Source organism: Silene latifolia, chromosome Y, assembly GCF_048544455.1.
Source record: "Silene latifolia isolate original U9 population chromosome Y, ASM4854445v1, whole genome shotgun sequence".
NCBI classification, from domain to species: Eukaryota; Viridiplantae; Streptophyta; class Magnoliopsida; order Caryophyllales; family Caryophyllaceae; genus Silene; species Silene latifolia.
In genome coordinates this window covers 242,691,628-242,713,755 of record NC_133538.1, presented here as the reverse complement: position 1 = coordinate 242,713,755, position 22,128 = coordinate 242,691,628, and the positions used below count along the sequence as shown (strand labels likewise).

General features: G+C 38.2%; 1 protein-coding gene across 2 annotated transcripts; it reads right to left on the bottom strand.

Moving 5' to 3' along the window:
* Positions 1-3,238: 3,238 nt before the first annotated feature.
* LOC141633094 (ubiquitin C-terminal hydrolase 12-like) lies at positions 3,239-19,880 on the bottom strand. 2 transcript variants are annotated; one of them, XM_074445579.1, is made up of 32 exons: positions 19,707-19,880; positions 19,451-19,517; positions 18,511-18,661; positions 18,235-18,392; positions 17,299-17,564; positions 16,980-17,198; positions 16,793-16,901; positions 16,581-16,696; positions 16,170-16,268; positions 15,834-15,943; positions 14,709-14,783; positions 13,540-13,618; positions 13,310-13,456; positions 13,151-13,231; positions 12,946-13,065; positions 12,393-12,515; positions 12,001-12,078; positions 11,829-11,917; positions 11,627-11,735; positions 11,353-11,421; positions 11,125-11,235; positions 10,809-10,864; positions 10,513-10,690; positions 10,319-10,423; positions 10,161-10,229; positions 9,803-9,868; positions 9,646-9,711; positions 9,370-9,456; positions 9,148-9,264; positions 8,979-9,053; positions 8,773-8,859; positions 3,239-3,797 (listed from the first exon to the last, which is right to left on the bottom strand). In XM_074445579.1, exons 1-32 carry the CDS (start codon positions 19,863-19,865, stop codon positions 3,756-3,758), a joined length of 3,483 nt encoding a protein of 1,160 aa, XP_074301680.1. In that variant the 5' UTR covers positions 19,866-19,880; the 3' UTR covers positions 3,239-3,755. The 2 variants fall into 2 exon arrangements, with proteins under 2 accessions (XP_074301680.1, XP_074301681.1); XM_074445580.1 differs by having other exon boundaries at positions 10,319-10,420.
* Positions 19,881-22,128: the final 2,248 nt, after the last annotated feature.

The window sequence follows — 22,128 nt, the reverse complement described above, 5'->3', positions numbered from 1 at the left end:
TACTCACCATGTTCTTTAACGAGTGATGAGCGGCCCGTAAGAGTCTGATATATACGAATCTTGCAAGGTTGAAGGTTCAGTAAGTTGTTTCATACGTATAACTCGTTTGCAATTGATTTAGTACATTGGTTTTGGCTACTCGCATTAAATTGATTTGGTTGTATGAAACATAGTTAGCTCTTAGCTTCTCTACCGTTCCATTAGTTGTTTATATCTTTAGTCTTTGCTTGCTTGGGGACAAGCAAAGGTTTGGTTTGGGGAGGTTTGATGCGTGCCTATTTCATACATTTACTTTACTTATTTGCACGCATTTCTATGCTTATTTAGTAGCGACTAGCTACTATTTCTCCCATGAATCAGCTACTTTGGGTTATTTTGTATTTTATGCAGATATGGACCTGAAAGGAAGATTAAACAAGCCAAAACCCGTCCCCGGAGTTGCATTCGGGATACTAGTGAAGTCAAGCTCGGGAATGATCATCTTGGAATGCGGGAAGACGTAAGGAAGCACGTTAGAATTAAAGTGGACGCTGCTGCTCCCCCAAAAATAGTCGATCGACTGGTTTTGCTCAGAGAATTAGTCGATCGACTGGAATTTTGGTCGATCGACTATTTTCATACCAGGCCGTGTTTGCTTAACTTATTATTTCGGCCCATTAGTCGTTTAATTAATAATTGTCAGCTTATTCTATATAAACAGATGCCGAGAACTTTATTAGGGCACCTTTTCTTTTGCTAAAAACCAGTTTACACGTTACTTCCCCCACTTCCTCTTCTCCCTTCCTCCTGCCCTCCTTGATTACCCCCACTACGTTCTCCTCCATTCTCCACTTCTATCAACCAAGTATCATTATGAAAAGGATTGACCCCTCCCCCTTCACCCGCCACCGTTCTCCTAGCTCCCTCTCCCTGTTTGCCAGCTCTCGTACAGCTTCCACCCTCTTCATCTGCACTGCACGAAGCTCCAGCCCCTCCCTTCGCTTCTCAGCCCCTTTGCTACCATCGCCCTCGTCCACCACCCCCAACACATGTCGAAACAAGCTTCTGCCCACCACCATTATTCCCTCCTTTCTTGCATTTGAGATTAAGCGCAATAGATTGGAGTTTCTCTATCATTTTAGCAATATCGGCTTCTACTTCAGCTTTCCCCGCCTTGTTAAACTCAACATTTAAATCCCTCATAGCCTTGCTTGTCCCATCATGAACAGTCTTAGTAACTTTCCACGGCGATGCGCGTAACCACTCCCCAAACTTCAGTTTATCATCATCATAAGGACCGTTCTCGCAATCCTTCTCACCATGCCCGATTACACCACACCCATAGCAGAAAATTGGGAGTCTCTCGTACTTAACTGTAAAATCTACCACTTTGCCCTCCTTCATTTTTACAGGAATCGAGGCTTTCAAAGGGTGCCTCACATCCTGAAGAACACGGATACGAATTGCGCTATCGATCTCAGTATTAGGTCCAAATTCGACATCAATTAACATACCAAGACACGCTCTAATCTTCTGCGCATTGTTCGCACTCGTTCTTCCCACAATCGGTAGGTCATATACACGTGACCAAATAGGAAACCGAAAAAGAGGAACGTCTGTGAGTTTACCTTGATCGTTAGGTTCGTTGAAGCACCATACAAATTTATCAAAGTGCCACGGTTGTCCCTCCAAAACCCTAGCTTTGTCCCTCTCCGCACCGAACTTGAAGACGAAAAGTTTTTCCTTAGTATCGACTACATTCCCCAGCATAGGCTTTGTCGGATTCCACAGTCGAATCATGGTATCGATCGCCGCTTTTTCGTTAATAGATTTCGAAGCCCAAATTTTACCCACAAGCATCAAACGACTCTTCTCTTCCACAGCGTCGACTTCATCATCCCAGACAATCGCTTGATTGTCTCCCTCACCCATAAGCCCTTTCCCGTTTCGTGGCCGACCCCGTGAATCAACCATCATCTGACCCTGCATACAGAAGCAAACAAGACAAACAAACAAACAAAATAAAGGGAAAACAAATCTCACGACCAAGATCGTAAGAGAAAACCTCGAGATGAAGTAGGACTCTAAGAGGAAAATAGACGGAACCCTAGGAATTTTTAGACCAAACCCTAGACGTATTGGAATATGTTTTCGTAAGATCTTTAACCATCATTTCTTTTAGTTGTACTTCATTATTAAGTCAAACTTATCAATGTAAACACTAAATCATTTTCATTTTGGTCAATAATTAGCTTAATAATAATTGCCAGTTATTTAATCGGGTCAATAGCGTGTCGCGTCAGGTTCGGGTCTGGGGTCACTGATCATCAGGTCGTGTCGGGTTAAGAGTCGTCATTGGGTCGAGTAGCGTGTGTCGGTTTCGATTTACAACATTCTCATTGGCCCGGGTTTGCTCGGGTTCGGGTCGAATCAGACTTGTCAGCTTTACCCGACCCGACACCCAAAACTGTAATCAATATGATTCATGGATTTGTAACCAATACGACCCGACCCGAGCGCTTATATTGTAATTTGACCATTATACCAAGATTATTTGATAATGACATACATGAAAATGACTCGAATTCGAAAAGACCAGACCCCGACCCAGACCTAATTGACACATTTGTCACGTCTAATCGGGAGATCTTGAAAATATGACTGCTAGATCATTCGACAATAGAAATAGTATAAACCCTGTGCAATGAGTGAACAATATATATAGAGCTATATTTTAATCGACAATTCATTAATTTTTCGCGGTTCTAAACCCTGTATTTTGATTTGAGAAAATATTGAAACCGTAAAATGATTCAAGATTTAAACGAAGATTTAGTTTTACTCCACATTAATTAATATGCAAAGTCAACTAATTCAACAACTCTAATATAGATGAAATTTGTACGTGGACCTAATAAATTAGTCAATTTATACACGAACATCCTATATATATTTTCAATAAAGCATGTTTTATGTCTCCGCGTTCGAAATCCAAAGGGTCACAGGTTGACCATATAACTCTGTTCAACTTAATAAGTAGACGCATTACCACTCGCTCCTCAATTCTATAATGAGCATTCTTAATACTCAGAAATTGAACATAAAACAGAGGAAGAAACTCAATGTGTTCCTACCTGGATCCTTCAGAGCTACAACTCCCAGCAGAGCTCCAACACACTGAGACCTTGCCACAAATTATCACAAGACCGTTGTCACAAGTTATATTTTTCAGCCTCACATTTCATATTTAACAATAATCTTGATCCAAAAGTTAATATGGAACATAGGATTATCAATGCCTCAGTATTCGAAGAAGAAAGCATTACAACACACCCTGCACCGGTAAATTGTAAAATGTTTTCTCATAAAGGCTACAATGCTGACAAGCTTCTTTCCCAAGGAAAATATAATAATAATGATGAAAGAAGCGAAAGTAAAGAGGGGAAATTATCAAATAAGCAAAGGGAAGACGACCCTCGCACAACCCCCGAAATCTAAAGACTAGACACGTCTAAATAAACAGAAAACGTCCACCTATACTGTATACATCCCTAACCAAAATCTCATTTATGTACTCATGTTTCTGACCTTACAAGTTACAACAGAGGGTGAGTTTCGAAGGATAACACGCATAAAGGCATACAGCCATAAGAACAATTTCCATTAGAGAAAACAGAGCACCTGAGACGGGGGTTGCAATCGACATCGAGTGTCAAAAACTCCGTCGAGAGAACCAGAGACGGTTCAAGCATACAAAATCCAGTCCCCAAACCATGCTAGTTGTAGATTTTTACAGGTTTCTCAAAAGTATGGCGATTCTGCAATTTGATACAAAGGAGGTGAGTAATAGAGGATATCAACTTAAGAATATGATAAAAAGCCAAGCAAGGAGGATTGCAAAGATATGCAACTGACTCGGCAACAATATAGCCAATGTCTAGCTATCACTTAGATGTATTTAAACATATAAGACAATAGAAAGTTCCACTCTCGTACCCAAACATTTTGGTAAATTTTACCTTGTTAAACTCAAATTTCAGAAATTTTACTTTCAGGACTTGATCACATTGTTTGAATGGAAGGTTTTGAAGGGAACGGGAAAGGGAGGAAGCGAGCGGGATGCAACTTTCCTGGTTCGGATATTAAATTGGGTTGTGCGATAATTCCCTTCCTTACTCCATTCCCAAGTCGTACACAATTGTCTGGATGGAGGGATTTGATCATTTGATGGCAAAGAAAGGGTCCGGAAAAGGGAGATGCATTTTCCCCTGTTTAGATATTAAACTAGGTTGGAGGAAAATTGAGGGGGATGTGGAGGGATCCTTTTTTTAAATCTCATACAAGCAAAATCAAAATCCTACCAACATGAAAAAAGATCAGAGGGGTAACACACTTGTTTAATCTCAGCCAAAAGAATTAAGTTGGTTAAATCCAATTTTTCCTAGTAGCGATATAACATTGGCCCAGTATAAAATATAGATAACACCCTCATCAAAGTACCATACAGTTTCTTGGTGCCTATTTGAGTTACCTTAGGTATGACTAGCTTAATCTTAGCCAAAACAGAAACACAGGCTACAAATGACGAACAAAATCACTTTTACCAAATCCATCTTTAGCTCCGAATGGGATTTCGGTTCAGCAGAACTCGTTCACATATTCTTGAAATAATTTGTGCCCCCCTATAGAGAGACTACAAACTAACTTATTCCTCCCTCTGGCTTTGAAGATAGTTTGCCTTTCTATTGGTTCGGGTTTTATGTACACACATGCAATGATGCAGGCAAATTAGGGAGCCACACCATGTCCAAATACAATAAATATTAACTAGGACAGACAGAATGGAATATGTAAACTATCAACATGGACAAAGGAAGCAGATAACAATGAATGTACCCACAGTTCAAATATTCGGATCAGACAAGTCATGACACACTATTTAACCAAAGCAACCACAACCAACGCTTCCATTTATAAAATCAAGGGCATGGGGAGGGCAGGCAACTGAGATAAGTCGGTTAGTTAGCAATATGAATCGGAATTTGACCATTGTTGGGGCGTCTCCTCAGAAGCGATGTGCTGCACTTCTTAAACCCGGGTGTAGTGAAAAGTATGTGAGGGTTGCTAGGTCGTCGCCCGGAAGCGACGCGCCATCATTACACCTGGGGGTGGTGTCAAATAGGAAAGTGTGCGCTACATCTTCTAGACCCGGGTGTAGTGAAAAATATGCAAGGTTTGTTAGGTCGTCGCACGAAAGCGGTGCGCCATCTCGAAGTATGGGTGTGGTGTCAAATAGGTTGACCCAGGAAGCATGGCCAAGAGCGGGTAAAGAAATTAGGGCATGACTTTAGGAAGGGTAGTAGGTTACGTTTTGGTACTTGGAATGTTGGCTCTTTGACAGGGAGAGAGGGAGAGGGAGATTAGCTGAGGTAGGGGAGATCATGAAAAGGAGGAGGGTGCATATAATGTGTCTACAAGAGACAAAGTGGGTCGGAGATAAAGCAAGGGTGATAGCGCCTTGGGGTTATAAGCATTGGTACACGGGTAAAGACAAAAGTCGTAATGGAGTGGGTATTGTCATTGATAAAGATTACATTGATGATGTGGTAGAAGTATCGAGAAAGAGTGATAGGATTATGAGCATTAAGTTTGTAGTCGGGGATGAGGTGCTGACTGTTATAAGCGCTTACGCACCTGAAGTTGGATGCTTCTTTTCGACGAGCCTTCTGGGAAGATCTGGTAGAGGTTGTAGAACGAGTCCCTATTGGAGAGAAATTGATCATTGGTGGTGACCTCAATGGGCATGTGGGTACCAGTCGAGTTGGCTTCGAGAGCATTCGTGAGGGTTTTGGGTTCGGGGAGAGAGAAGCGGGAAGTGACATATTAGATTTTGTTTTTGGCATATGAGGGTATAATGAACACTTGGTTCGAGAAAAGGCATTCTCATTTGGTGACTTATATGAGTGGAGGAAATGCTAGTCAAATTGACTTCCTTTTGGTAAGGAATGTGTGGAGGAAAGAGTACACCGATTGCAAGGTCATACCCGGGGAAAGTGCCGCAACACAACATAGACTAGTGGTGCTTGATTTTCGGGGTAAGAGAGACCTGGGGAAGAGAGAGATAATCGGTGAAGCACGACTAAGTGGTGGAAGCTACAAGGGGAAAACCAACAAGCGTTTTTGGATAAGGTCGGAAGTAGCGATATTTGGTCGGATTGCAATGAGAAAGATATAGATGCAACTTGAGATAAATTGGAGCATGTTGTAAAGGATTTGGCGAGGGAGGTGTTAGGGGAATCTAAAGGAAATAGACCATCAAGTAAGGACACATCTTGGTGGAACGATGAGGTGAGACAAGCGATAAAGACAAAACGTGAATGCTATAAGGTTTTGGGGAAATGCATGAGTGATGCGAACTTTGAAAAGTACAAGGAGGCTAGACGAGCCGCTAAAAAGGCGGTGCGTGATGCGAGGGCAAAAGTTAACCAAGAAGTGTATGGCAGGTTGGACACGAGAGAAGGAGAGAAGGATATCTATAAACTAGCTCGCATAAGAGACCGAAAGACGAGGGATATTGGGAGAGTCAGGTGTGTGAAACATATGGACGACAAGGTTCTGGTTGAGGATAACGAAATAAAGGCTAGATGGAGTTCTTACTTTGATACTTTATTCAATGGACATCAGGAGCAAGGTTTTGGGGATGTAGAAGTAACACCAAACATGGTTAATCGGGAATATGTGCTTAGAATACAAAAGAGTGAAGTTAGAAAGGCGTTAAGGAAGATGGGGTCAAAGAAAGCAAAGGGGCCGGATGGTATACCCATAGAAGTTTGGAGGTGCTTCGGGGAGAAAGGAATCGAATGGATAACCATGCTCTTCAACAAGATTTGGAGGAGCAACAAGATGCCATCGGCTTGGAGGAGAAGCACTCTTGTCCCTTTGTACAAGAACAAAGGTGATGTTCAAGAGTGTCTTCCAATTATCGGGGAATTAAAGTTATGAGTCATACGATGATGTTATGGGAGAGGATAATCGAGCAAAGGCTTAGGAAAGGTGTAGACATATCGGATAACCAATTTGGATTTATGCCAGGGAGATCGACTATGGATGCGATTTTTATCATAAGGCAGTTGATGGAACACCATCGGGACAAGAAGAAAGACTTGCATATGGTTTTTATTGACTTGGAAAAGGCATATGATAGGGTACCGAGAGAAGTACTTTGGTGGGCTTTGGCGAGAAAGGGTGTCTCGAAAATATATTGACCTCATAAAGGACATGTATGAGGGGGCTAGTGGAAGTGTTTGCACTAATGTTGGGAGAACGGAAGAATTTCCCATTACCATCGGGGTGCATCAAGGCTCCGCACTTAGTCCTTTTCTCTTTGCTATAGTTATGGATGAGTTGACAAGGGATATTCAGGACGACATCCCTTGGTGTATGATGTTTGCTGATGATATTGTGTTGATTGATGAGACGAATGAGGGGGGTGGAGAGAAAGTTGGAATTGTGGAGGCATACTTTAGAGACTCGTGGGTTTAGGCTGAGCAGGGAGTAAGACCGAGTATTTAAGGTGTCAGTTCACTAACGTGGCGGGATCGAGATCGACAGAGGCGGGGAGTATTATTTTCGATGGGAATGTTGTAGAGGGGTCAGATTTCTTCAGATATCTAGGATCTATTATTCAAAAAGATGGGGAGTTAGACGGAGATGTGGCTCACAGAATTAAAGCGGGATGGTTGAAATGGAAGAGTGTTTCAGGGTTTTTATGCGATAAAGATATGCCCCAAAGATTAAAGGGAAAATTTTATCGCACGGCAATTAGGACTTACGGTTCGAGTGCTGGGCCGTGAAACATTGTCACATTCAAAAGATGAGTGTGGCGGAGATGTGCGGCCATACAAGGAAAGATCGATTGAGGAATGAGGTGATTAGGGCAAAGGTAAAAGTGGCGCCAATAGAGGAAAAGATGATGAAAAATCGACTAAGATGGTTTGGCCATGTGAGAAGGAGACCTATGGACGCACCAGTTAGGAGCCTTAGGAGGAGGCTGGAGACTTGGAGAATAGAAAAGGTCCCTAGGGGTAGAGGGAGACCGAGACAGACATGGTTGAGAGTGATAGAGCACGATATGAGATTTCTGGGGCTTGAGGAGAGTATGGTGACGGAGAGGGCACAATGGAGGGAAATGATACATGCGGATTTTTAGTATTTGATGTTATTTGACATATTTAGTGTTTTTATTTAATTTTTAAAAAAAAATTATTTGTTTTTCTCTCCTTTATTACACCTTTTTTACCAACCACTTTCTTATATATATTACTTGGTTTACTTTTATGGTATTCCGGATCCTTTAATCCTACTTCGGTTTTCAAAATCGTTTTAATCTTTATTTTCGATTTAAATTTTAAGTTTTTATAAAAGAAATCCGGACTTAATTTTAAAACCTATAAGTTTAACTTGACTTTGTATTATGTTTCACTCTCCCTTTTGTTCTGCATTTTCCCTTTTCTATTTTTTTCGCATTTGGAAGTGTGCGTTCAGCCGTTCACCCATAGACGGTTCTAAAGGATGATTCATGTCAGCCGACCCCAAATTGGGATTAAGGCTCTGATGTTGTTGTTGTTGTTGTAAACTGTCATTGTGACTTAAGTTAATCAATAATATCTCAGACTTTCACTAAAACAAGCTCCCTCTCTCTATAGCAAACTAATTCAGTTACAAGCTTCAGTAATGGTGATCTACCTAGCTACAACAATGGAGATCAACCTAGATTAGTTTCATAACTATCACCTGATTCGAGTAGTGTACTCTTTTAGGGGAAGTATCCGGATGCTCCAATCCAAGGTACTGTTCCCATGCACCACACACATCCCTTCTCTGAAGAAAAACAAAGATATGAACTTAGAGCAATATTTCTAAAAAAAAAAAAAGTGGGAGGGGAAGAATATTGTAAGCAGATAATGTATAAACATCATAGAGCGGAAAATGCTACGAACCTGAAAGCGACTGGACACAACGTCAGTGTCTTGGAGATACTCTGGACGACCTAATGACAGAAACGCAAACTTCCACTGGCCAACCAAAGCAATGAACAAGATGATTTTTCAGAAACAGCAACAATACCTAATTTTGTTAAATGCAGTAAAGTTATAGAAAAAAGCATACCTTAGAAAATTCTTCATCTGGGACCTGCAATTTCTTTTGAATCCTACCCTTAACATCAGCCAAGGTTTCCCCTTCATGAATCACCAAGAAAAAGGGTTCGCCGAAGTTTTGGATTTGCTGATATGACCAAATTGTTTAATTAAACGTTCAACAAATCTGAAAACTTAAGATCAGTAATAAAAGGAGGTCTATCATGATAGTTTGTGAATGTAAGATAGCTACCGTTTGGTTTTGCGCTGTCTCCTTAGTAAAATGGTACACATGAATAAGCCGTTCGTGAGGGCCCAAGTTCTTCTCTTCTTGGGGAATCTATAACAGAAGTTAAATAATGAAAATGCCAAAACTGAAATAAATATTACAATGAAACCATTGCCAATAGTAATTGTTTTGACAGCACTACAAAAAGATGGGAGTGTTGCACCGACAAACAAGAAAGAATGAGAGTGATACGATCTCTCTTTTTGCTGGGTGAGGGGGTAGCGTTACTAATAAACTGACCTCTTCTGCTCGCAATGTCCAGTACTGATCATTTATATTCTCAATCTTTTCATTTGGTGGAAAGATCTGTGGAAACCAACAATTAAATAAAAGATTGAATTCTATACGTAAAAATTTTTGAAATTTGGATGATCAATATTGTCAATACAGCGCAAACCTTATAGATCTTATGATAGAATACTTCAAGCAATCTCAGCTCGGCATCAGGATGTGACAATTCAACCTATTGCGGAGGACACAGGTTACAAATTGGATCATTTCCAGTAAAGAAGAGTGAATTTTCACATTTTTTGAAGGAGGTGTGCAAACTAATGTTAAGACTTGAGAGTAAGCTTGCAAAATTTTAAACCACATTGTCATTACTCATTATACCTTTAAAAAAAAAAATCAATCTTGGAGCGCCAATAACACCAAATTGATATAAAGAACAGTAAATGCATTACTACAAAGTGTGAAATAATGGCAAATACTGCAACCCACCAACCACACACAGCAACATGAAAGAAAGCATTTACCTTTGTTTTCAGGTCATTAAGAACATCCCCTACTGTACTGTGTTTTGGCAGTCTAGTATGAATAGTTACCTGATGACAAAAGGCAACCAAATATATATCATTAAATAAGAGAGACCAGTAGTACAGAAAATTGCGATGTGTTTTCATAATAAACTTACTTCATCTTTTGAAGCATGATGAAAAGCAACTTTAAGTGTCTTCAAGCCTTGTAATTCCGGCAATGGTATGTCCAAAACTTCATAGTATAGTATGTCTGAAGTCTGCTAATTTGCAAGGAAGCGGAGAATATTGAAACAACCCATACAGGGGACATGACAACAATGGTTACATCCAAGGCAATAAAGCTAAATACCTGATTGTAGTGGACTAGCATGTCTGCCAAGTGATCTACACCCCTATATTTAATAGGCTGCGGCTTTGGCTGCTGAGAGTAGCAGTTGTGAGAAGTAAGCCTAATTTTTGATGGATCGTCCAAGCCAAGTTGGCGAGACACTCTTTCCACTACATCATCGTATGTATGATGTCTTGACCTACAATCCATCGACAAGACCGAGACGGTATGAAGAACACACGATCCGTGTATACAATCTGTATTAAAACCTACCATACACAAACACATAAGCTTCAAAAGGCAGGAGGGTAACTTACAACTCCAGGCAAAAATCATCTTCCTTGGGTCTCTCTAGTGTTCTAAAGTGAACCACCTATGAAATTCAATAAATTTACATGAAAACATGTAACTCTCTGCAAAACTAGCAAAGAAGCAAAATACAAAATTTACAGCCAGATTTAAAAAAAAAAAAAAATATCTATTACTATAAAATTATACATCGGCGTTTTACGAGACACCAAAACTGTCACACAGATTCTGAGGTACAAGAATGCAGGACATACAATAACACATTGGGACCAAGTTTGGTGGCTTCTGAAATTAAAAATTAACTGACAAAACTAGGGATCATACTTGGCGATTCTGCACATAGTCTAAAAATGAGGGGATGCGCGGATAGCGGTATCTTTCTGCAGTTTCAGCCAGTAGAGATTTCTGGAAACAAACTATATCTCCGTCTTCAAGCTAGTAAGCATATACAATAAAAGTTGTAATAAATTAGTAAGACTTTCAGAGATTATCAATGGAAAATAGTGGTCAAGTAAACAACCAAATGGATTAATAAATAAAACAGATCTCCACCTGACTACCCCGAAATGTTAGCTGCGGATCAATAGGTTCACACATCACAGTTGGCTCAAACTTAATTTCCTGCAGATAGTATTCACATGTTAACAAATGAAAAGCAGAACAAAAACTTCAAAACCCAAGTCATATACTACAAAGTGACAATGTGATCGTAATCACGAAAGTAACATCATTAGAATATGCCCCATCCAAAATAAACCTGAAATCAATATTAGATAGCAAACATCACACATCAAATTATCCAACATATATGCTGTGGACATCTAACCTCAAATAACTCAATCTCCTCCTCAGCAGCGTAGCCAGCCATTTCCTTCAATTTCCCCCGAATTTCTCCTGGTTTACCATCAGCCTTGACAAAAAGTCTTCCCACATAACTGCAGTTACGTCAAAGGAATAGATATATGCAAAGTTAAATTTTGTACAACAGTAAGAAGGATTTTGTACACAACAACTATATGACGTAGTACCGTAGCTCTTCTTTCGCAGGATTATAATGCTTAAAAAACAGTAAAATTTCATCCTTCGTCTTTTCTGGAGGTGCGATGGACCGTAAATCCTGCAATATAATAAAGCAATACATAAAACTAGCGCAATTGCAAATGCTTGAAGAAATGATTATGCTTCTTTCACCATACTTACATAGTCAAGCTCTACTTCCAACAATAACTTCAGTTCCGCATTCTGAACTTTATTAGACACTTCCCTCAGCTGTCCAACCTGCAGGCAATGGAAAGCAAAAGATGTAAATGTCACCTACCTCAAAGGCTCAAATGGCGAAGAATGCATCATTTAATCATTAACCAGCTTCAGCCTGTGTTGTAATAATGTGGATCCTCATAGAAACTCATGAAAAAAACCCTTTCCTTTTCTAGTGATTTAAATGAAAGATTCTTTAACTAGTATCAGACATAAATAAGTAAGCTAAAGAACATCCATTTCACCATCAACAGTTCAAGACTTCAACATATAATGTCGGGAACAAAAAAATTATATTCAATTGTAAATGGAAGTATAGGGTCTATCGAACTTACAGTCTGGGCTTCCTCCAATGCAGTCAATGGTCTATTCGGTCGATAAGTGTGATTTTGGCGCTTTGCCCACAGCCAAAATCTTTGTAATTGTACTGGGATACCAAATTCTTTAGCAACCTCTTCCTGCACATAAATAACCATGAAACAGATATTCATAAGCATAGAATCCTCAAAGGTACAGACCACTATAAAATCAAGTGCTGGGCCAGACTCAAACAAAATCAAGTACTTGGGCAAGATTACTAAAGAAAAACACGGTGATTAAGGATTCAGGAAAAAGAAAATAAATTTCAATTTGCTGCTAAAGGACACTGAACAATATACGTTCAACTACCATAAAAACACTTGCTTAGAGAAAGAGCGGCAAATCACACTGTATTGGCATTTGGCAAAGACTACGAATCTTAGAGCTATCACGAATTATTCTGGGTAAAAGTTTAGACTTTAAGCATTTCCTCCAGTATTGCAGCGTTGTTGTGATAAAAAAAAGCACTAGCAAAGAGTAATTTGCAAACTAAACTTAACAGAGACCAATAAAAAATACAAGTGGCACCTTGAAAAGGTTAAATGGCATCTGCTTCTGAACACGAAAAGATTTAACTTTATCATGATCAACAAGGTCGAAATAAATATCCTTTCCGATCTGCTCACTGAGATCTTCATCACGTGCAACCTTCAAATGGAAAAGTACGCATCAAAACCTGGGTTGTCGATGAACAAAACCAGACAAGGAAACAACTTCTAAGAAACACAATCACCTTTATGATAGTGTAAAGGTGTGCCTCTGCTTTCTCCTTCTTCTTAAACTCCTTTTCTTCTTGTTCTCTATTCAAACGTTCCTAAGCAAATGCAATAGGTTTACTGTAAACATTGCATCTAAAAAGAAATAGAAAGTCGTAGCAAAGTTATAGTCTTACCCTAAGATGTTCAGCAATGTCCTTCTCGTCCACATTACACAGAATCTTGTCCTTATCACTTTCACGTATATACACAAGCATATAGGCATTTGAATATTTTGTGAATTTGAAGGGAGTGTTATTGAAACCAGGATTTGTCTGTGGTAACTGCGGCAAAAATAATATAACATGAAATGAATCGTGTTTGTACTTTGTAGATTACTGAACTAGACAGTGCTAAATAATCATACCTCCTCTTCACCACCATATTGTTCATCCAAAGCTCTCTTCATATCTTCTTTTGTAACCCGCTCATCATCAAATTTATACCTAAATAGCACCGCAAAGGATTTAAAATAGTAACAAAATCAATGTGAGCAATAGAAAGATGGACGAACCGCAATTTAAATCACTAGAAAGTGGTCATGCAGCATCTAAACCAAGAACTGATGTGCCTGTTAAGCAACGTCTAGGATTCAGTAATCTACTATTAAAAGTGCCGCCCTAAATCAATCTAGGGTTTCAATTGTTGGACCACATCATCACCATGAACAACATTGCCAACACCCACAATCTATTATTCAAAGTACCGCCCTTACGAAACAACCACCAAAACACAATTCACACCCCACTACCACAGTCAACATCACCACCAACCATTAACCACTGTCCACTACTCTGCCTGACTGCCTCTACTGTTGCTCACCGCCTCACCCCTAATCAACTCACTGTCTTTGTCTCTACAACAAACCCAGCGGTATTACCCCCTTGGCCCTTACCCCTCCTATGCTTCAAACCTCAACTTACGCCTCCAACCCCTCAATCTCCATCTGATTATCCCCATCCATTCCGAATTTAATTCCACCACTTTCCACGCGCATGGCCAACCTGGCCTCCTCCACCCTTAACTCACCTTTACCGCCAGTTCAGCAACTGTCCTTCTAAAAGCTTGTTAACCTGTGCTTCAGAGATGAGTGGCTGACGACCAGTGAGTAATCCGATTACAGATAAGGTGAAGAGGAAAAACATCGTGTGGATGGCGCAGAGAGAGAGAGAGAAAGGGACGCCATGAAAATGGATGAGTGCCGTTGTATCGGTAAGAAAAATAAGTTTTATCCTTCTTGTCCAACCAAACATATTGGGTACTTTTAACGAGTTTGCCTTCTTGTTCAACCAACATATGGGGTATTTTGATGGGTTGTAGTGTTGTACGCCCTTTCTCCATATTCCCCTTTAGTTAATTTATTTCCTTATCTCCTCGTCAATAAAACGACAACTTAATTTGCGCATCAAAGAACAATAAAGCAAACAAAGAATTGAATATATGATGTTGTCAATATTACTAATAAAAGAAAAATGATTTCGAAAACTCATCATCACTAAATAATTCAGAGTACATAATAAACAAGTAGATGCATACCACTGTTCCGAAAGTGTTGGCCGTATATAAGCATAATAATGTCCACCATGCACCCCACCACTATGTACCAAAACACTGCATATAACATTTGGAAGAAACAACCATCTTCAGTTATAATAATGCATCAATTTCACCTCTTGAGAAGTGATATTATATTATTACTACAATACTATCTATCCATATATTGTCAAGATGGCAAAAAATACAACAACAACATTAGCCCAGTGCCTAAATAGCTCCTGAAAATTGTGGGCTAAGGGGGAATCGGATGTACGCAGCCTTACCCTTGTGTTAGTAACACAAGGAGGCAGTGTCTGAATGGCTCAAGATGAAATTTACGTCGAGAACTGCACTGATTGAAGAACTGCTACTTCACAATTGAGAGAAGAGCAGCCACTTTATTCAATTTAAGGTGTCCTAACTACTTTATTATTTTAAAATGTTTACTTGATTGGTGAAAATATCAGGCTCTTGTTGAGTTTAGCTCATATCATGAGTCAATTTAACTAGAGCTGAAACATGTACAATTGTCAGAGTCAAAGATCTATAAAGCAATAAGAACATGAAAATGTAAGAGTTGGAGAGAATGGAGATTTATATGTATGTAATGTCCAACAACGACACCACTCTAATGTTTCAACTTTCAAGGGCCTCCATCGGTGTGATGCAGTCCGATGACCATAGGCTTGCATTGAAAAACAGAAAAAAAAAATGTTTCTACACAGAGTGAAAATAAATAAGAACTTTTTTTCACTTTGTTTTATTTCTTTATAATCAAAACCAGAAAACTTTTGAATTATTCACTACAAAAGTATTATCTACAACCCTATCAACCAATAAATATTCAACGCATTATTTAAAATCAAGCATCGTAACAGCAAGATTCTCTTCTAAGGACAGACCATAAAGCAAAACTCTGAAAGTTAAAACAAGAACAGTTAGGTCCTATGACAGCTGAAGACGGGTGTGTTAAAATACTACAATGTGGCAAGTCATTCATGTAGTCGATTCTTGGTTTTTCCATGGCTTTCTATTTACTCTCCTTTCTATACTTCTCTAATTAGGTGTAGCATTTGGTACTAAGTAGTCAGTAGCATAAAAAAATATTCAAAGGATCACTCATACCTGTGGAGAGTATACAAGTTGCGTACACTTCTATCAGCATCAGGAGATAAATATTTGCCATTTTCACGATCGAGATCAAGTTCAAGAGGAAACTCATAGCGATCATTGATCTACAAAGTGTCATAAAACGCGAGTGTGACTAATATTCATGTCTAAAACATTCACCAATTAATCAACAATCAGCAATAAGAAATACATGAAAAATAAATGCAATCGGAATGAAAAGCCAAAAAAAATGAGTGAACAGATAGCAAACACCTAGATAGAACAGTATACATCTAATCAAAATATGCTATGTTAAATTTATCCTATATATGAGAGTTTACTATGACCAACCTTCACCATAGTGTCACGCATGAAATCATACTCAAATCTTTTGAGCTGCAGCTGAAGTACCGGGGGAAAATCAATGAACAAGACACCCTTCCTAGCATCCTGAAATTTCCAATGCCAAACAATAAATTAAAAGGTGCAACTCCCCCTGATGGCTGAAACATGTTGAAGCTGGTGAAAAACAAATTGCTTTCACAAGAGCAAAAAAACTATTATTGAGGAACAAGTAAAAAATTGCGTGTGCATTTTGTTTGAAAAGTGAACAGAGATCGCGCCTTGGCGGAAAATTACAAAACTTTAAATGCAAAACCATGTATAAGTTACTCAATAAGTTACTTAATAAGTAATAGATACAATCTACATTTATGCTTTCAGACCACGAAGGATATGCAAGATTATGAAAAAACTCCTCACCTGCAAACCATACTGCTCGGCATGATACTTGTTATCACCGTCCAGTTTCTCAACTTCAACATACTTATCAAAAGAAGCATAAACGTTATTGCACCCTTTAACGTCAAGCTGAAGATCTATAAATCAAAATTGTGAATTCAGACCACCTCAAACCTAAGCACCAAAGGTTTTGTTAGCAGTCTCTACATGGAGATATCTCAGCAAAAACTTACCATAGAAGGACTCCTTCCTAGTAGATTTGTAATCCACATTTACACATTCAATGTAGTTCATGTGATGGCCTTCAAACAGTTTTTGAATGGTACCCTCAACAACGGTACCCTGCCATATTACGAAAAATCAACAAACCTAAATCTAAACAATCAAGCGAATATGACATTATTTAGTCAGAAACAGCACCTTCATTTTATCTTCGAGCTTTTCACAAAGAACCCTATTCAGCTCCTGAACATCATGTTGCATGAAAGAATCATAGGTATCCCAACCAAAAGATTTGGTCAACTCTTTTGTTGCTACACTGCCGTCACTATATTGAAGCTTGTAGAACAAACTCTGAAGAGCCAGAGGAATGCTTGCTGATGGCATATCATTCTCAGTTGTAGGCATATGGTATACAGCCTGTGAATCAGTGAATACCACAGTTAGCTATCTGGAAAATAAATTAGTACTCGTATTCTCTAACCCATGTTGGATCAGACTACCAAAGGCCACAACAAACCTTACGAAAATAAGGAATGTGAAAAAGCGTTTGAAGAAGAGAGTTCATGTAGCACGTTGCTCCTTGATTCTTAAGTCCAACAAATCCAGTTTCCTTCTTTGAGTCATAGGACCAATAGTCTACAATCTTTCGAACAGAAACCTCGGCCTCGATAATAACAGTATCGTTGACAAGATACCCTCGACCGGGGTCATACAGCTCACTTAAAGCCATAAACGAAGTAAAGCCCCAATCACTTTCCCTAGCATTGAACTGATGTTGGGTATCTGCAGATTTTTGATTGGAGATTTAATAACATCCATCCACAAGATTTATAAAAGTGTACAGGATCCAAAATCCTTCTTAAATCATACACACATTAGCAAAAAAAAAAATTGACAGAGCAGTGAAAACGCCTGCATGACGAGCAGGCCAATACTATCATAGTTGAAACTTGAAAGAGATGAAGTACATTGACATTACAACTGATCTTTGAGCACCAGTTGCACACATCATCTAAAGTAGTCTACAAATATATAGATGTCACAAGTAACCCTACGCTAGATGGCCAGTACTATTCTTTCAAAAAATATTATACGAGCAGCAGGTCATCAAAAATGTATAGCATATTTACACAAACTACTCCAATCATATAGACGTCACACGTAACTCTACGCTAAAATCGCGTTAGCCTTTACCATGAGCCCAGAAAAACAGCATGCTGTGTTTATTCAGTCACTCCACAGACGCAACCGAATTTTGTAACAAGACAATATACTGCACCTTACTAGTGACGCTGAGAAACTCAAACCCAAATAGAGACCACATTTCAATATAAAAGACAGGATTATAAAACCCAACATGACAACTTTTAAGGCTTTTTAGTTTTTACATCTACAAACACAAAAACCAAACAGATAAGACAAAAAACTGTACCGGATAAAAAAAAAGGAATACCTTTTCTCACAGAATACTTGTTATGAACTTGATTAACTACAGCCAGGCTAAACTGAGCATACCGACTCCACCCGTAGGGCAAATTAGCAGAATCCGCAACATCAAGATACATTGACAAATAGTCCACATTGTTCCCTTTAGGGAAAATAAGTATCCGCCTGCACAGCCCAATACACAGTTCAACAATTAGCAATCCCCTCCAACAAACCAATACACAACTTTCCATAACTACCAACACAACAGAACTTCTGAAAACTTCGGAGTAATGCAGTATACCATTTATGATCACCAACGACGAAAACTTGGGAATAATGCTTCTTGGTATTCAACCGAGTGAAATTCTCAATTTTCCAAGTAAACCTCGACGTTGGAGGATCCTCCGCAGGTGGAGTCTCCAAAGGATTAGCAGGTTCCGCCGAAGCAACCACTGCCAACAGAAATCATACAATCAATAACCTAATCAACACTTCAATTCAACACTAACTCTCATTTGAGACAGCCTAAAATAATGTTATTGCAAAACCTCTCCCATTATGGACAGTTTTTATTTTACTTTCTTTTAAAGTAGTTTTTAGTGCATTATTCCCTCCGTCCCAGTCGTTGTTCACCTTTTATATTCTTTGTCACGGGTATTTATTTTAATCAAAGGTAAACAAATGACTGAAACAAAGTGAATAATTGATATGCCTCACACGGTCGTTCAACAGACTACTCCCCAAACTACAATAATTATTGTGCAAGACCGTCTCCTGGCGTGAGGCGGTCATTTTATTTAATATTCAGAAACACTCATTTATCAATAGTAACACATGAGTGTTTAACCAATATAAGACCATCTTTTTTTTCTTTTCTTTTTTTGCCAGATGTAAAAAGAGTGATATTACATACTAGTAGTACGATCCCCTAAGTCATATTTAGATACTACATTACGAAACATAAAAGTACAATAATCCACTAATAAACTGAGATAAGACTCGATTGGGCACGAGAATCATCATCTACGGCAACTAGAAGGCTGACAACTCCAAAGGACCATCGATACATATATCAAAGACAGTCTTATTCTATAATTTGTGACTCCCCTAATCAATAACCTAATTAATAATAATCTAACAAATCTTCATCGTACTAACATGACTCAATAAAATCAAATAAATCGCAACGAGATGAATCGACAACAAAACATAGAAAATTCAAGAGAAATTAAACGAGTAACCTTCCATAGGCTGATTATCATCAGCAACATTGGAATGCGGCACAAGCATCTCTTCATCTTCTTGCCGCTGCAAAATTAGCAATTCACGTTACAAATTAAAACCCCAATGGAGCTAAATTAACGAAACCTAATCTCAAATTACTAAAATTGCAGTAGATAATATCATAATCATAATCATATAAACACACATTCAAATTCAAAATCAAAATCGAATTAAAAATAGAAATGTGAAGATTGATAGAGAGAGAAAGCGTACGTCGATAGGAGCGGGAGTCATGACTGTCATTCGAGAGAGAGAAGAGAGAGAAAGTACAGAAGGAAGGAAGTTGAGATCGTCACGAGCTGGTCGAGGTGAAGTGGAGGAGGAAGGAGGAAGGAGAAAGGTTTTTAGAATGTCGGAGTTCATTTCAGACATTTGTTTACCTAACTAGGCCACAAAAACATTTTCTAAGAGATTCGCAAAGTTGAGACTCCCCATATTTTCTCTTTCATTTTCTTATTGTCCACCTTATTTTCCACTCATTTTCTTATTAGATTGAGATCTGAGACACCTCAAAACAGAAAAGAACAACAAATGACTAGGATAGAGGGAGAATTACTTTTAGTTAAATATTTTATATGTTATCTTTGAAATACTTTGAAGTTAACCTCAAAAAATAATATAAACTCTTAAATATCCTTATATATATAGTTGTTTAAAAAAATACAAGGTGCAAATTTCTTATATATATAACACATCAAGACACAATTAAAACATTTGAATAAAATGAGTTTGGTTCATATATGTTTGATACATAAATATCACACGTTATACATAAAAAATTAAAAATTGTATAAAATTATATTCATATCATATTGAACAAATATTAATTGATTTGGAACATAACGTATCGTGAAATGATATAATTTGAGAACTTAATGTTGATTGTTGCATTATTCGAATAAATTTTATTTTAATTGATATGATATTTGATCAGTCACAAATTTGTTTATAAAACCTTGATCATGCATAATTAACTATCACTTATTAATTTTAATTAAAATTGTATGTATTTTATTTTAAAACATTGTACTTAAACATAAAAAAATTTAAGAAAATTAATTTATTTTTATTTATAAGCATAAAAATATTAGATGTCATATATAAATTATATTATTTTTCTTTAATTATAATAATAAAATTTTAAAACAGGTCGCGCGAAGCGCGGGATACTACCTAGTTCATATCTACATCTATGCAACAATGGGTTCCCCCAACACACACCCAAATATATGGGAATCTCCCCAAAAGAACACAAATTATCCTTCTTATTTTTTTGGGGACCTCCTCTATAAGAGTATCCGCAAAGGTGATACTCTTCATATTTTCTCTTTACTTCTCTTATTCGTCCACCTCATTTTTCAGTAACTTTTCCATTTACCCTCCCTAATTTATATTTACATCTATGCAATAATGGGGTTGTCCAACAATATTAGTTTACACCCAAAAATTTGGGAGCCTCCCCAAAAGCAACTCAAAACACATTGCTTTTTCTTTGGGGACCTTCCCTACAAATAGAGGAGCCCCATTTGTTGGGAGGGTGTGTGCAATAATGGGGTTCCCCATTTGAGGAGAGAGAGGACATATGAGGAGGTTAGCTTCCCACCTTTGCGGATGCTCTAAATGGTGGAGCATCTAATTAAGGGGAAGTGTCTGCAATAATGAGGCTCCCCACTTGAGGAGAGAGAGGACATATGGGGAGGCACCTCCCCACCTTTACGGATGCTCTAAGGTATCGTTTGGTTCGCATGGGGAGTTAAATTCCCATAAATTTGAAAAACACGTGAATTGAACCATTTATGTAATTTGCTTAAAAAGTATTTGGTTGGCATACGGAATAAATTCATGTAGGAGTTCGCAACTACCTAGGGGCCTAGGTAATTAGACTCCTCTGTTATAGAGGAGTTTACAATTCATGGGAAAACAAAATGTGATTTTGGGTAAACAAACACTCTTTATTTTCCAATTCATGGTGACAAGGCTAAAGTCGTGTCGCCTTAAACAAAGTAAACATAACTCATTACTAACAAATAGGTAGCGGTAAGACGGGTATCGAATTCACAGGGAGGCGGTAATTATTTAGTTTGTTAATATTTAAAGTGTCTTAAGCTAACAATTTCTTGAAGATTTGGTTGGTTTAGCTATAACTAATTTCAATTAAATAAAGGGTTGATTCAATAAGATTAAAAGGTTTAGGGATCGGGTTCACTAGGTCATATTCGAGGGTGTGTTTTAACTAATTAAGAGAGCAATTACGTTGTTTAAGGTCATAAGATCGGTCGACTCAAATATGCCCTTTAGATCCAAACTTAACTCATGTGGTCGCTATAATAAAGTTAGTCTATCCAATTGTCGCAGCCTTTATTAGTCTTAATCCGGTCGGCAATAATCCTAATTCGCAAGACTAGTCAACTAATTATGGCCAAAACTAATCGACTAGATTCAGGACAACAATTGAACAACAACTACGAGCAATTTAACAATTAATTCATTAAGTAAACCCCCTTCTAACAACCTAGATCCCCTTTTACCCTAAATTAATGATTTAGCTACTCATACTTGTAAAATAAACAACAACAAATTGAATGATAAACAAGCTAAAGAACATAACAAAGATGAACAAAGAAGCAATTACGAA